This window comes from Diaporthe batatas (genome assembly GCF_019321695.1).
Source record: "Diaporthe batatas strain CRI 302-4 chromosome Unknown Contig00011, whole genome shotgun sequence".
NCBI classification, from domain to species: domain Eukaryota; kingdom Fungi; phylum Ascomycota; class Sordariomycetes; order Diaporthales; family Diaporthaceae; genus Diaporthe; species Diaporthe batatas.
Window position 1 is genome coordinate 2,070,668 of NW_025408558.1, and position 15,826 is coordinate 2,086,493.

At 59.0% G+C, this 15,826-nt stretch overlaps 2 protein-coding genes across 2 annotated transcripts; both read left to right on the forward strand.

The window, feature by feature from the left end:
• Window positions 1–6,193: 6,193 nt before the first annotated feature.
• KVR01_009004 (uncharacterized protein) lies at window positions 6,194–9,196 on the forward strand (the record flags this gene model as incomplete). Its single annotated transcript, XM_044789606.1, has 1 exon — window positions 6,194–9,196. One exon carries the CDS (start codon window positions 6,194–6,196, stop codon window positions 9,194–9,196), a length of 3,003 nt encoding a protein of 1,000 aa, XP_044641506.1.
• A 2,566-nt stretch (window positions 9,197–11,762) lies between these two features.
• KVR01_009272 (uncharacterized protein) lies at window positions 11,763–12,695 on the forward strand (the record flags this gene model as incomplete). Its single annotated transcript, XM_044794945.1, has 1 exon — window positions 11,763–12,695. The coding sequence occupies one exon, from the start codon at window positions 11,763–11,765 to the stop codon at window positions 12,693–12,695; it is 933 nt and encodes a 310-aa protein (XP_044641774.1).
• Window positions 12,696–15,826: the final 3,131 nt, after the last annotated feature.

A 15,826-nucleotide genomic window follows, 5' to 3' on the forward strand; every position in this document is an offset into this window, starting at 1 on the left:
CCCGTGTCATGCTGGCAGAGAAACTGGTTCATCAACCCACCTCGCAACACCGTCCAAACCCTTTGCAAATGTCTGACCTGCTCCCATTGGTCGCCTGCATTGCCCACCACCGCGACTGGTGGTGCCCAGGTGTTCATGTGTTTACATGAAACACACAGCTGACATGCTGCAGCAGCACGGAAACCGACAAAGATCGACAGCTGCTACCCAGATGGCCAATTATGAGGAGCGTTTCAGGAATTCCGAGCACCCAACTCATCTCGGTCCCAACATTGAAGACTGCCCAGCAACCAACAAACTGAGCAGAGGCACGCTTTTAGATATCCTCCTTCCGCGCTTGCCGTCTTGAACAAAGATCGAATGCGTTGGCATTTCCAGTGGCGGTGTGACGCTTTTGCAGCGGCGGTAGTCGCACAAGAAGTTATCATATTCTTGTGAGACTTCTCAGTTATACGATGTGTGACATGAGATAATACTTACTGGTACGCCCAGGAGGGAACCAGGAAGTCTATTCAGCCATTTTCGATTGGCCATTATATCCATTGAAACCAACCACCGGGGATTGATATGCTGTCTCTCGCCCACATTGCTACTGCCATGTGGAACTCTCAAAGTGAATCCCGTATGGACTCATTTCCTCATATGGCAGTGCAGAGAATATCGCCAGTTGGCCTCGGCGCATGAGTGAGCGCAGTCCCGCACTTCAGATATTTCCTGGCGGGGAGGCATTAATGGCCAGAGTGTCTGCATCTTTAGGCTTAATGGTGTCTTTGGGTCGGGTGAGTCTTTTCCCACCGGCACCAAGTCCCAATAGGACAACCTCCTAACTACAGACCAACGTCCTACAAGCCGACGACCTGCAGGCCAACCTCCTATTGGGCAACGCACCGAGGCAGACAAGCCACAAGGGTGGTTAGGACATCATGGAATTGTTTCACTGTTGAGAACATGTGGCGGCGTGCGTTGTAAAACTTTGTGTTACAAATGGTAGACTGGGAGCTGATTCTTTCCGGAGGACCACATCGCTGAGAGTCTAGTCCGCAGCTGTTTTCCCACCACCGGGTGATTTCCAAGACATGCCGCAAGCGAGGGGTTCTCCCTCTCAATTCAAAGGTTTGCTATTTGCCTGCCTAGGTGCGGACAGGCGGGCAGTGGTGCTGGTATAGTCAACTCATTTAGGAAACAAACACAACATCGGCCTCGACCTTCCGGCGCACGAGGCCTATATCGGGAAATGACTGATTATGGGCTCACAGATGAACACGAAGAATCATGAGGTGGCAAACACAATCATGAAAGTCGTGAGAAGCGCTGATGTCTGCGCGGTTCATGTCGCGATGGGGCAACAGCCGGGACAAGCACTTGAGGGCTGAGGCCCTCCTTCACATGAAGATTCCTTGCCACCTACCTCAACGCAGATACCCAGCGACGGCGAATGTTCCAGCCCAGACAATGAAACATCGTCATCTGTCCCCATGCTGCCGGTTTCGTGGTACAAGCAAGGGATGGGCCGTGGTGCACAATCATAGAAAGCCCCCCTTGACCCTACCCTCGGCGGGTACGGCAGTAGTGCTGATGCTGCTCCTCGACGGGCTGGCAGGGTGTGAGTTCTCGGCCGGCCAATGGTCGACCGCGGCGCCTACCTGATGGCAGTGAGTTCAGCCACTGTCTTGCATTTCTCATCTCTTTACTTCCGCATCAGGCAAGAAAACATGGCGGCGATGACGGGGACCCCCGGGCAGGAGGACCCTTTTCTTATTGAACGGCTTCCTGTCGCCTAATATTATTTGACCACTCTCGATTTCCGGTGAGCGCCATGGCAAATTAGAAGTATAGAAAATTTTCATTCGCCACGAGGGATTTGCCACGGAAATCACGGAATATACGGAAAATACGGAAAACAGGCCCTGAAGACTGGCTGGCCATCACCAAGGCAATGAACGAGCCAAGGGCCACACCCACACACACCTCGTATAATAGCAATGTTTACTGCCCAGGGTGTCTGGAAAACCACCACGGGTTTTTGTCACGCGCCCACCCAGACCGATTCCCCGAAATCCAGCTTTCATAGCCTGATCTCGCGCCTCGAGCGGTCCGTACCTGGGTTCAAAGGCGTCTTGCTGTGCCGTTCGGGAGCGTTGGCGCCACCCGGGAGGAGCGCGGTCGGCTCGACCTCCCGGCTGGTTGGGTCTCGCTTCGTATTATCTCCAACCCGCGACCCATGTTATACGGGCCGCGCGCGGAAATAACCGAACCCTTGGGTCAAGGAACTACCAATCCTGCTCTCCGTTGCGACCTTTTTCTTCAACCGCCACTCTGGTATAACCAATCCTCACAGAGGTTTGGAATTTCCTAGGTTTGCAGGATCATCAGGAACAACCGAGAACCCCCCATAGCAACACAGCCGAGGCCCCCCGAGATCTGGCCGACCCAAGGAAGGAACAGGCGGGCCTTGCCTAGCTGGGTAGAATCGCAAGACTGGAGGGCAAACCACTGAGATCCTCCGTAGATCGATGAAACGCAACCCAGAACTACAGGCTTGGTCCCATTGGCATCCGCCCGGCCGGTTGGATCGTCAACCGGAGGACCCCTGCGCTAGTCGAGCTCAGGAACGGCAGCCACCTGCCTAGGTGGTGGAAGAATCCTGAACGGGAGAAAGGGGACCCTTGGGGAGGGGAGGCATAACACGAGCCAGGTTCTGGGAAAAGTGCCATGTCTCCGAGGACCCTTTTTCTCCGCGGGGTCAAGACTCAATGCAAGGGCCAGATGTAGCGGGGAGTTCTTGCCAAAAGAACGCCTGTCACCGAGCAGCCCTCGCGATGTATTTCTCGTAAACTTGTATCCTGCTGCTGTATTCGATTACGAGACATCTGGGCAATGCAGGGAGCGCAGCATGACGGCGGCAGGCACTGCCAGTGCAGCAGCAGCCAGAAGACGTATGTAGTAACTGCAAGTGCATGCACATATGCAGCAGCCGCTGGAGAAACCCGAGCAGCTGCATCGAAGAGGGAGGGAGTACCGGTAGGGAAGGGGAAAAAAACAAGCTAAGAATAACGCCGCGCAGCAAGAAAAGCTGACCCGGGCGACGCATGCGACGATAATCAAGAGGTGGGGTGGGGGGATCGAAGATGGATCGCAGCACACACGACACACACGCACGCTCGTCGCTCACGTTGGTCGACACACACTGCGCTCCAGGGCTGCACCAACTGCACACAACTGCAACTGCAACTGCTGCGGCGGACCGGTGAGCCAACCAACATCGACCATAGCTTGGTACCGATAGATAATGCCAGACGGGCGGGACGCCGGGGCCGCCCAATCACGGTGCGCGAGGGCCCTGCTTACACCAGAGGCCCGCCCTGTCGACGGACCGTCGAGCCAAAAATGACATACAAACTACTATGGCATTTCATGGGGCAGGTAGGGCGTTGTTTTCTCCGAAAGGGGCCAGGCGCGCAAATAATAGGCTGGGCTGGGGCTTGGATGGGTGGAAAGGGGGTACTAGTATTAGTAACTATAGTGACGGAGCGGGGCATTCCTTTCTTTTTAGTGTTTCTGGCCCTCTGAGCTCCGGCTCGATATTTCTCCTTTCATGTGGCCAAGCTCCTGCAGGGGCCGGGAGGTACTAGCAAGGAGAAGGAGAGGTGGAGAGAGAGAGAGAGAGAAAGAAAACAAGTATCAGTGCTGGGCTGGATTCCAAGGTTGGGTAGTCGGCCAGGCTGGCTTGGAGGCGCACCTGGCTGGCTCCCAATGCAACGGTCTGGCGTCGGGTCCAAGGGTCGGCAGAGTTTGGCGTTGGCAGGAACTGTCGTCAGCAAAGTACATACGTAACTTTTGCGGGTGCGGGTGCAGACAGCCTGACCTGCCTTGCAGCACACATGCAGAGGGAGGGAGGAAAAGGGCCCCTCGGAGCCTGAGGGAGGAGGGGTGTCACAAGATGGGGGCCAAGGGACGGAGGAGGAAAAGGGGGACTAGAGCCGTGCTGCAAGTCTGGGTAGTAGATGAGATGACTGGTGAGACGACGACAGACGATGGGGCTGCCGGCGGAGGTGCTGCCACAACAGATTGGCCGCCTCGGATATATAGGAGAGAGGCAGGATGCGCGTGCGCTTACCATCCAGGCGGGTCCCCAGGAGGACCTTTTGTTTCCCCCCATTCCTGAATGATGCCTTCCAAGGTCGCCTGCGTGCTGCGTGCTGCGTGCTGAAGAAGACTAGCACCCGCTGCATGCTGCGCTGCGCTGCGCTGCAGTCTTGTCTGCTGAATGTTTCAAACCTGGTTCTTGTGTCACTGAGGAGGCGCATGTTCTGCACCTGGCTCCCGAGTCTGACGACCTTCCTTCTCTTCCAAGGTTATCTACTACTACACAGTACTGTCTTATTCCCCTTATAATACCAGATGACCCCGTCCCTTGGATCCGTCCTGACACCGGCCGCGAGCCCTTGACCTTAATACTGCAACACTATAACATCAAGTCCCCCAACACTGCCGTCCTTGAGCCCTGCCTCTGTGCCATGCGCGATTCAAGGAGATAGGCCGAGATTGCCGTCGAGATACCCCGCAGTGCGCGGTGCAGCGAGCCAGCCAGCTTATTATTGCCCAGGTAGCCGGCGATCCATCGAGTGAGTGACTGGCACTGAGAGCCAGCCATCGCCGGGCAATATTGAACCTTGTAACCTCGGGTTGGAACCGTGGTCAGGACACGAGAAGCATGAAGGTGTGAGAGACGGTCAGACAGGCAGAGAGCATTCCAAGCACCAACAAGACTTGGCCCTGGCCCGGCTTGGATGGAAATTGAGGGACATCAACATCCGGTCATGGATCCGAAACCCACAGCCCTGAACCCGAGTCTGAACATATACGGATCAGCGACAGGCCTCCACACTGGAAGCCCACCAGCTGCTGCAGCAATTGCATCATCTTGGTCGTCATCGTCCCGGCAGCAGGATTCCTTCGAGAAGGGAACCGTGGAAGGCTGGAAAGCTGCACTGCACGGTTCATCACGTGGCCAGCCTGTGCAAAAGGCGAGCAGGGGGAAAGCGCTGGAGAGATTGCCGACAGCTGGTACGGATACTCGTATTACTGCTGTGTACGAGGGACAAGAAAAGGGCAGAAAAACAGCCTGCCACTCACTGGCAACCTGCAAGGAACGATTGCCGATTGATCCCCAGAGTTACACCACTCAGACTATAGGGGTCCCACACCGGGGAGACAACCCGGAGTTGTGTTTTGGGACTTGACGGCCTGCAAGACCAGGACAGGGCATCGACGCCATTTTTTTCTTCCCTCTTTTCCTGGTTGACTGACGGGCGGCAGGGAGCCCTGGAGGGAAGCTGCCGAGGGGAGGGGAGGGGGCTGCATGAATATCCAACCCTGAACACTAACAGAACTGACTGACTGACTGACTGACTGACTGAGGGACGGCAAGAGCGATCAATCGATCAATCAGCCAACACTGCAAAAGTGCAAGTGCTGCAGACGAGACGTCAACAATTGCCAAAAAGAAAGCAAAAACACAGAGCAGAGAGGCCAATTCAGCCACCAACACAAACACACCCTGTCACATGCACAATCACAACCACAACCACAGTCACAACCTCAACAACCTCCGCCAATTGCCTGGCTCTGAATTGAGTGCATTGAGTGTGTGTGCCATCACGAATCGGTCACCCAAACAACCACGAGAAAACAGGCGACACGTGGGATTATCCTCGTCGGCAGCAGTTCCCCCACCAGAGCGACTCCTCCCCGACCCACGGGCCTCGTCGGGGCGAGCGGGAGACCAGTCCCTAGCCCAATCAGGCCGCCCAGACGGGCTGGAACGGGTACCGCAGCACAGAAATCTCCAGCAGCAGAGGCCTGGACGGTGGGGCGCCGATTGACGACTGACTGATTCGAATTGATATCTGGAGGGTCAAGGGTGTGGGGCCACACCCAAGCCAGGCAGCCTGGGCCGACTGGCATCATCAGAGCTGGGAGCCTGGGAGCGCCATCGACACACACACACACACACGGGTAACAAAAGAGGAGGGGAGGGGTCTGCAGCCAGTGACACCACCCCCAACCCACCCATCTTCATCGGCCGGCGCAACACAAGCCAGATCCTCTAAGCAGAAAGAAGCCTAAGCCCGGGGTTGCAAGGCAAGGTTTGAGGTTCGAGAGGGAGTGGTAACAAGAGAGGTAGAGAGAGATGGAATACGCTTGGGGCATTGCTGCCAGCAAGACGCCGTTTCCGGCCGAGTTTGCCTCGGCGGCGAGGTCAAAGCCAAAGGCCACCTCCACGTCGCAGCCGCTGCCGCCGCCAGCAGCGCCAGACACGACCGAGTCGAACACGACCACAGCCGAGAAGTCAGTTGTTGCCCTCGCCCTTTCACCAACAAAGACCCAGTCAGTCAGCCCGCCGCTGCCGTCGTCGGGCTCCACAAGGTCGAGCCGTCTGCGGATTCCTGGCCACTCCAGGCCACCACTCACCCATACCAACAAGCAGGCACAGGCTCAGGCTCAGGCCGACCCGGCCAGCCGCACCAGCTCACGGTCCAGGTCCAATTCCAGCTCCGGTTCCAGGTTCAGGATCAGGTCCAGGTCCAGGGATCAGGGCAGTGCCGCGGCATTGATGAGTCCCGACAGCTCGCGGTCGCCAGGCCTGCTCTCATACGACTTCCTCTCGCGTGTCTCGTCACATCCTGCCCCGTCCGCCCCGTCTGCACTGACACACGACGACCGGAGACGCCCCGCCAGTGCAACCATTGCCAGCCACCTCCACCGCAGTCGCAGCCGCAGTGGTCGCAGCAGTAGCAGTGCTGCCACCACAACAGCATCAAATAATACAAGTTATACAGCCGGCGGCGGCAAGCCAGACCGAGACGCCGCCGCAGCAGCAGCCTACCACCAGAAGGGCCAGCAGAGACCCGCTTCCACCTCGGCGGCTGTTGGCAACAGTGCCACTGGCCTTGCTGCTACTGCTACTGCTAATACTTCTACAACCCGCCAGGACAAGCAGCTACCCGCCCTCCCGACCGAGGCGTCTGTCTCGTCTCCTTCATCGTCCCCTCGGCGGGCTCCAGAAAAGACCTGTGATGCGATTGACGGATATGATGACAATGACTCCACGTCCTATCCGGGGCCATTGATGAGCCGTGCCTCCTCCACCCTGTCAAGCGGAGACGGAGCATCCTACCGGGACTGGCAGGGGGACCACAACTCTGCCGCCTCGGCTACCGCTCCTCTCCTGTCAGCACCACCAACGCCAGGCCCATCATCGCAGCATCGCAGACCCCCCTCCTTGAAGCCCAGCTCCACCGCGGTGTGCGACGCTTCCAAGAAATCCAGGAGCCCCCTTTCCTTCTCCCGGAGCCGCGCACAACACCAGCTCTCATCTCAACACCACCACCACCACCACTACCTCCACCACCACCACCCTCCAAACACCCCCGACAGTGGTATCAGCCACAGATCGGCGCACAACCACGAGCTGAGCCGCAAACCGCCAAGTACCCACTGGGCCAATGCGGCTTCTTCTACCACCCCGACCTCGACCGACCCCCCTGCCCGCAAGCGTGACCGGAGACAGTCTAGTCATGCCACCATGGTCGGCACAGAGAGCATCGTCTCCTCTACACGCACCGAAAGCGTGGCCGAGTCCCTCGGCGGCCGCACAATAATGTCCAGCGAGCCTCCCTACAGGGAGGGCGATGGCTCCTCCACAAGGTCTCTCGCCCGGCCGAGACCGCCCTTCGTCACCAAGAGCAACGGCCGCACCTACCTCGCCGACCCGACCCTGCCCTACCCCCTCCCCGTCGACCTCCACGAGCTGCACCGCCAGTCCCTCCGCACCCTCCTCCTCTTCCAGCTCTTCGGCGGCCCGTTATGCTCGCCCTTCTTCAACAACAAGCCGCCCACGCGCGTGCTGGACCTGGGCTGCGCCTATGGCTTCTGGAGCATGATGTGCCACTCATATTACTCGCGCAAGGGCTTCCCCAACGTCCACTTCACCGGTCTCGACATCGCCGCCCTGGGTGGGATCGCCGGCATGCCCCACGTAACGGGTCCCGCTGGGGGCCTCAAGGACCGCATATCCTCGACGTCGACGTCGTCCTCCTCCTCCGCAGGCCACTGGGCCGAGCAGCCACCCGACAAGAACATGAGGTGGAATTTCGTGCAGCATGACGTGCGGGTGCTACCGCTCCCCTTTCCTGACGAGGAGTTCGACGTCATCATGTGCAAAGACATGTCCATGTCAATACCTCTTGACCACTTCTCCTGCCTGATCGACGACTTCATGCGACTCCTGAAGCCCGGCGGCGTCGTCGAGATTTGGGAGTGCGACCATCCAATCCGCATGCTCCGCCCTCACGTGCCCGACATGCCCGCCACAGGCCCCGGCGCCGCAATGCCGGCGACACCGACTACAGAAGACCTCCCGCCCAATTCGCCCTTCGCTCCGACCGACGCCAAGACTGGAGCCGAAAATGCCAGCACCCCTACGACCCCCGCAACACCTGCCAACCCCCACGCCAGCAGCAAGAAGGCCGACTATGAGAAGGAGGTTGCGGAGCTGGGCGCGTACGTGATCAACAACAACACGCCGCTGTCGGGTCCGCAGAACAACTATCTGATCGAGTACAACGGGTGGGTGAGCAAGTATATGGACGCGCACAAGCTGCTGGCGTTCCCGTGCGCCAACGTCGGCGCGCTCTTCCTCCAGGAGCCGCTCCTGACAAACTACGGCTCCAAGCGCATGGCCATCCCACTGTCCGAGGTGCGCTGGGAGCGCGAGGGCGTGGGCGGCGTCGTCACAAAGGACGGCAAGAGCTACATCGACACGAGCAAGGCCATCGGCAAGGCGGCCGCCGCGGCAGCCGCCGTCATGGGCAACGCGGTCGGCAGCGGTGCCGGTGGCAAGCGCGGGTCGAGCGCGGCAGGAGACGGCGGGGACGAGGGCAGCAAGAAGGGCAAGGCGCTCAGCGCCGGGCAGCTGGCGCTGCGGCAGACGGCGCTGCAGACGGTGGTGCAGATGATCGAGGGCCTGGAGCCGGCGCTGCGCGAGGTGAGCGGCAAGAAGCCCGACGAGTGGGACACGTGGATGGGCAAGCTCATGAAGGAGCTCCTGGAGCGGGACGGCGCCAGCTGCGGCGAGTGCCTCGAGGTGGGCGCGTGGTGGGCGCGCAAGAGGCAGGACCCTCCTCCGTCATGATCAGACCAGGGGTTGGGTTTTTATTGGTTAATTGGGCAAATCGGAAAAGCGCTCTGCCTCTTTTTCATTTACGACGGACGGGCGGAGGAAGACTGACTGGCTGAATTGCCTGTGGCATATCTGGGTGGCATTTTTCGATTCATCTAGGGAGGGAATGTTGTGGTTGTCTTCTTCTTTTTCCTCGAGCTGTTTTTGCTTTTTCTCACCCCCACTACCAACCAACCAACCAGCTACCCGCCACTGTTGTTGGGAGATAAACACATATGCGCGAGCTCATCTATCTATTATTACATATCCACGCTTACCATTTCCTCTCCTGCCCCGTCCCGTCGCCCTCCCTCGCCTCGCCTCCCTACCGGCCGTGTGCCCGTGTTTTTGACTGACAACCACTGTTCATTCCCTCCTTGGATCAGAGTGTCCTACTTATACCTACCACCCCCTAAGTACCCAGCCCGGCCCAGCCACACATACAAACCCCTATTGCTTACGTCACACTTGACTGTACAGAGTATCCTCGAAACCCGATCAGGTCAGGCCTCGCCTTCGCCGTCGCCGTATCGCTTCCTCAGCGTTCGATAGCGTTTGAGGTAATACCTGTGTATCTCGGAACGCAGAGTCGCGGCGGCTGTTAGCTGGCGTGTTCCTTTTCGCTGCCTATTGGTGGAATCTGATACATGGTTTTTTTTTTTGAAGCGACTAGATGAAGAGTATTGAATGGAGCGTGGCGGGGAAACTAACTAGAAGGAAGAGTGTGGGAGGGGAGGCGGTGAGGAAGAGGATAGACGGATGGTTGCATTTGGGAGGGGGGGGGCATAGCAGGCTTTGTTTGGCCGTGTTGTTGCTGTTCATTTGGTGGATGTGGGTGGGTAGGTGGGTTGAGCAGGGCAGGGCAGGGCAGGGTGGTGGTCTCGAGTCTGCTGAGGGTGTGTCTGTGTTGATGATATGTTGGGGAGGGAGGAGGAGCACAGTTGTATGTTTGGATTGCATGCATACATGTGTGTGCGTGTGTGTATGTATGTATAGATCTAAAGCGTGGGAGTGAGTGTATGTGTATGTGTGGAGCTGCCCCGGGCTGGCCCGTCCCGTGCCCCAGGTGTATGTACGTATGCATGTGTATGCACGATGGGTGAACTGCCCGGCCCGCAGATGGGCTAGATGTTGTGTTTCTGTTGCATTGATTGCCGCTTGTGACTGTGTGTGTGTGTGTGTGTGTGTGGGCTGAATGTGGTGTGGTGTGGTGTGATGTTGCCTCTGGCGCGCGCTTATCGTGGATGGGATGGGATGGGGAAGGGGAGGGAAGGGATCGGCGTGTCGCGGGCAAGCGGCCAGCCGCCGGGTGTGAGTGACGATACGCATGTGAATGGGCTCGGCCGGTGTGTGTGCGGGCTGGGCTGGGCTGGGCTGTCCCCCGGCCTTGGGGGGGGGGGAGCTTGTTGGGTTGGGCTGTTGGGTGTTGGTCCCGCTGGCACTTGCTCAGACGAGGTTTGTTCCGCTGTAGATATGCACGGTACTTGTGTTGTGTGTCTGTATCGCGTGTATATCTCACCTCAGCGCCCGGGAGGACAGGACACGGACGCGGGCGGGAACAGGAGACGAAAAGCTCAAGGGAACCAACTCACAGGGCCTCGATTTCTGTGGGTGCCGAGGGGGGGTTGTGTCTGTCAGTCCCAAAGGTTCCACTTGTCTTTTTTTTGTTGAAACAAACTTGGGCTATTATCTTGTTCTCTTTTCCCCCACCTCCCTTGTTGCGAGATGAGTGCCCGTGGGAAACAGGCGCGGAACCCGGGACCCGTCTGGACCTCAAGCTGCCTGCCTACCTTTGCGGACGAACTCGGCCCTCCTGATGCCGTCTCTTATCTTGTCGTCGTCGCGCAGGGCGGCGTTGGCCATGAAGGCCTTGTGCAGGCGGGGCCGGAAGAAGTGGTAGCCTGCGGGGTAGTCGCGGCCGAGGTGGAGGAGTTCTGGGGGGTGAGGTCAGTCAGACAGAGGTTCGTTTTGATTTCTAGGTGTGTGTGTGCATGGGAGTGCAGTTTGGGCGGCCCTGGAAACGATGGGGTGGATCGGGGGCGAGGAGGGGGGTGGGCCTGGCGGAGGACTTGTGCGGATGGCACGCACGCTTGTATATGGCGATTACTTGCTGCCTCAGCTCTGGGTTGATCGGGGCCGACATGTTGTTGTGTCTTGGGTTGCCTCGCGAGGGAGCATTGTTGGTTGGTGGGTTTTGCCAAAGATGGTGCTGGACAGATCCAATGCAGCTCGAGGGAAGCATCATACATGCGTGCCGAGGGATCGGTGCCGACCTCGGCGTGTGGACATGACGTAGATCTTATCTCTTATCGGAGGGCCGGGGACGTGGGCTGTCGTCTCCCCTCCACACCAGTACGCCTTATTATTACTGTGCATGGTCAAGAAGCCGGCCGACCAGCCCGACTCGGCATTCATTGCATTGGATTTCCCTTGTGTTCGGCTTCCTCGTGCCGCTGCCACGGTTATCCTCGATGTCTTTATAGCACGCCACTCCACGCCCAAACCCACACCACACCACACCACTCTCACCACTCTCGCCATGATCCCCCGACCTCGCCTCCGCCCGCTGTCCGCCCTCAGCCGAGGCTGGCAGCGGCAGCAGCAGCAGCAGCAGCAGCAGTGGCCCGCCCGCCCATCCTCATCCTCATCAGCCTCGCCCGCCCGCCCCAACACCACAGACCAACAAGACCTCCCAGCCCCTCCCCCGCAGCGGTGGCTGTCCGACCTCCACGCCCGGCTCGGGAAGTGCATCATGTTCGGGTGCACGCCGGCACAGGTCACAGAGGCGGGCGCGGTCCTGCGGGCGCTGGCGGGCGAGTGGAGGGCGCTGAGCGCCGGCGCCGAGGGCTTCCTGACGGGCGGCGGCGGCGGGCTGCGCGGGCTCGAGGGCCAGCAGGTCGTGTGGGGCGAGCAGGACAGCTTCCGCCACGTCAACAACGTGCAGTACGTGCGCTGGGCCGAGTCGAGCCGCGTCAACTGGGCCACGCACCTCGCCCGCGCCCAGCGCGACCCGGAGCGCGCGCGGCGCTGGGCGCAGCTCATGACCCCCGACGCCGTGGGCCTGATCCTCAAGAGCATCAGGGTCGACTACAAGATGCCCCTGACCTACCCGGACCGCGTGTCCGTCTACCACCGCCTGCGCTTCCCGCCCTCCTCCCCGGAGCAGCAGCGCCGGCCGTCGTCGCTGGTCCTCGACGCCGCCGTCTTCTCGCACCGCCACCGCCGCGTCTGCGCCCGCGTCGAGGAGGACGTGGTCATCTACGACTACCGCGCCGCCCGGAAGACCGACATGCCGCCGTTCATGCGGGACGTCCTGGAGGAGACGTTCGCGGCGCAGCTGCGGGAGACGGCCCGGGCCAGGCGGCGCGTCTGGGAGCTGGTGCGCGCCGTGGAGGCCCTCGAGGGGGGGACCTGGGACCGGCCTGATGCTGTTGAGGATCTCGGTGGTGCCGCGGGGGTGGGCACCAAGTAAAGACACTTCGTCGTCGTCGTGAGCGTGTGCGCATATGCGCTGCTCACCTTGTGCCACGCGAACGGTGACTCACTCACTCACCCACTCACATACACCGTGGACCCCTTTCCTTGTACATCAATCACTCCATCATGCCGTCCCCCGTGGAACCTTGGGACCTCTGGGAATACGCCGGACTTAGAGAGAAGCAGCCGAACCATCCGTCGTAATTACATGCATACGTCCATACATACATACATACATACATGAACCGCCCTCCTCTTGAGCCTCAATGATAATGCGGATCCGCCTCCCCCGCGCCCGGGGACGCACGACAGGCCCCCCAGCCCAGCCCGGCATGACGAAATGGACGCTGTGCCCCTGGGGCGCAGGCAGGCAGGCAGGCCATGTGCCGGGAGATGTGGGCCGAGTAGTGGTGTAGGGCTGGGCTGGGCTGGGCTGGGCTGGGCTGCTGGGCTACAAAGATCTCACCCTCTCGTCTCACCGACGCACTGCCGCAGAAGCCGGCTTACTTCCGACCTGTCACGCACCGTGTTGCGTGCGTCCGCAAGCGGCCGCTTGAACCCCCATGCGGACATAAGCGTCCCCCATGGGGGGGAAGGGCGGGACGCGTGTGTAACACAGCCCTACGGACGGGGCTGACCTGCGGTTGTGGAATCTGGATTAACCTCTTCGGCACATCACCCGTCACATCACACACACATACCCCGGGCTGTCCCGCCGCCTGGATCCCGGACGGATGGGAGTGTGGGTTGGTGCGTGGGTTTGGTTTGACAGCGGCAGGACAGACAGACAGGACAGCTGTAGCGCGGGCTCGGAATCCCGCTTGGGTCAACCCCCCCCCCCCATTACTACCACCACTACCAATACCGTTGTCCAAGGCAAGAAGGGCATCTTCCGCCGCGGAGATCCATCCTGGGCGTGGGTGACACCGGCCGGGCCCCCTGCCCAAGGTCTCCGCCCCCTCCTCTTTCTAGGAGTCCGCCGCCCTGCCTGAGAGCATTAATGCTATGCTTTCCCCTGTCCTATCCTGCCAGTGGTTCGTGAGGCTTCCTTTTTCTTTTGCACACTTTGGGGTTGCACATGGCGGGCCATGAAGGCGGTGCGCATTGCACCCTGAAGCCTGAAAAGAGAAGTCCAGACCAGAGATAGATGTCGGTCAGGAAGTCTGGCAGAGGGTGGGGGCTTCACCACACCCACCATCTCCTTTGTTTCGGGATGTCCTAGACGGAGAATCTTGATTTTGACCCCTATCGCCTATGCTGTGCTATGTGGAGGTCCATCCTATCAGCCTGCGTAGCCCATGAGGCAGGCAGGCACCCTCAAGAGGAAGAGTATGGGATCATGTTGTCAGGGGAGCATGCAGAGAGAAGGGCAGGGTGACTGCAGAAAACCTGATCCTGATGTCGCCTTGGTTTGCATCAGCAGTCAGAGTCCATGGCCAATGTCCCGGCGGGGTGCCTCTTTGCACATGTGCAAGCAAGCAGGCCGGACAGATGAGTGGTATGCGCCTCCCCCGAGGGGATCAAGGAAATTTGGAATTCCATCCATATGGCGGAATTGTCACCACTTTTCGTCTCCCCCTGTCGGGTTTCATAAATAGATGTATGCAAGACAGACTGGCAGTACGGTCGGTCGGTCAGTCAGGGGGGGGAAATACACCAAACGCGTCCTTTTGTCTGTTCGTATCCGTGTTCCTAACCGTGACCTCGGATCTGCCCACCGCTGGCTGGCTGGCTGGCTGGCTGGCTGGCTGGCGGCGGCGGCTCTCTCATCTTGTAAGTGAGGAATCCTTCCGTATTTTTTGCTGCGGCCGGCCGGCCGGTTCCTCCTACCACCACCACGAGACGAGGGCCCAAAAAGCCACAAAGCTTGGCCCAGCTGAGCTCGTGCCCGCCCCCCCGGGAGCCCGGCCGGGCTGAGCCTCTCGGATCGATCGAGATCACGGCCTTCACTGTCGTCATCCGCCTGTCAGGCTCCTAGCTGGCTTATTTGTGTCCGTAGGCAGAGAGACTGGGGCCGGAGAGAGCGCGTATACCGCGTGCAGGTACTAAACTTATCCTGCTGCTTGTCTCTTCATTCCTTCCCGCCTACTAGTATGGGAGGACTTAGTAAGTAGTTGGGTGAAAAGAGAATAGTTGTTATTGGGAAGTGAAAAGCTGCAGTTGGTTTGCGCGGGAATAATAGAAGAAGAAAAAAAAAGGAGGATTTGGACACCAAGTCCTACTTCTTGGCCGAGCTTTTCATAGTCACCGCCTCATGTTCCAGAGCCCCAGAGAAGCGCAACTATTCCCTTCTCTGTTGTTCGTGGGATCGTCTGACTGCCGGGTTGTAAGGCGCAGTGCCAGCGGGAAGGGGGCCCTTACTAAGCTCTAAGCTCTAAGCTGCTCTCTCTCCTCTCCCTCTCCCTCTCCCCCAGGTTAAGAAGAATTGACGGTGAGGACGGTACATACAGTAGTACACTTCTCTAGCGAGTTTTAGTGATCTGACCACGTTTTTCTTGTCACCCATAAACGCACGTGGGCATCCTGCATCCTAAAAGCAAGTACCTAGGTATGCATGCACGTGGGAAATTCCAAATAGTTGGGACGCCACCGACAAGCCCCGTTGGAGTGGTTGGTGATGGTGAGATGAAGGGCGTAGAAGAAGAGAGAAGAAGAAGATATTAAAAAAAAAAAAAAACAAGAAAAACAAGAAAATTGTTGGTTGGCTGGCTGGCTGGCTTATGCAGCTGCCTGCCAGTCTGTGGTGTCGCGCCTGAATTCCAAAATCTCACAAATACGGGCTTGCCGGGGATCGATCGGTTTGCTGGGCTGCTGGTGTTTGGCTTTGTCAGTCGCCGGGGGCTGATTGATTCACCGCTCGTAAGCAGGACGGACGACCTGACGACCTGACGAGCCAAGCAGAAGGGCTGGCATGGCTGGCATGGCTGGCATGGCTGGCCCTGCTGGCTGGCCTCTGCTTTCGCGTGGTTTCACACTGCCTGGCTGGTGGGCCGTGGCCCGTGGGAGCAAGCAGTCAGTGGCATCTGGCCCACCTGGGCAGGGAGCTAGGGTAAGTAAGTGCTGTAAGTGTCCAAGTACCCAGGTACCCAGGTACCTGCCAACCTGCTAATACTGTAAGGCATGCCT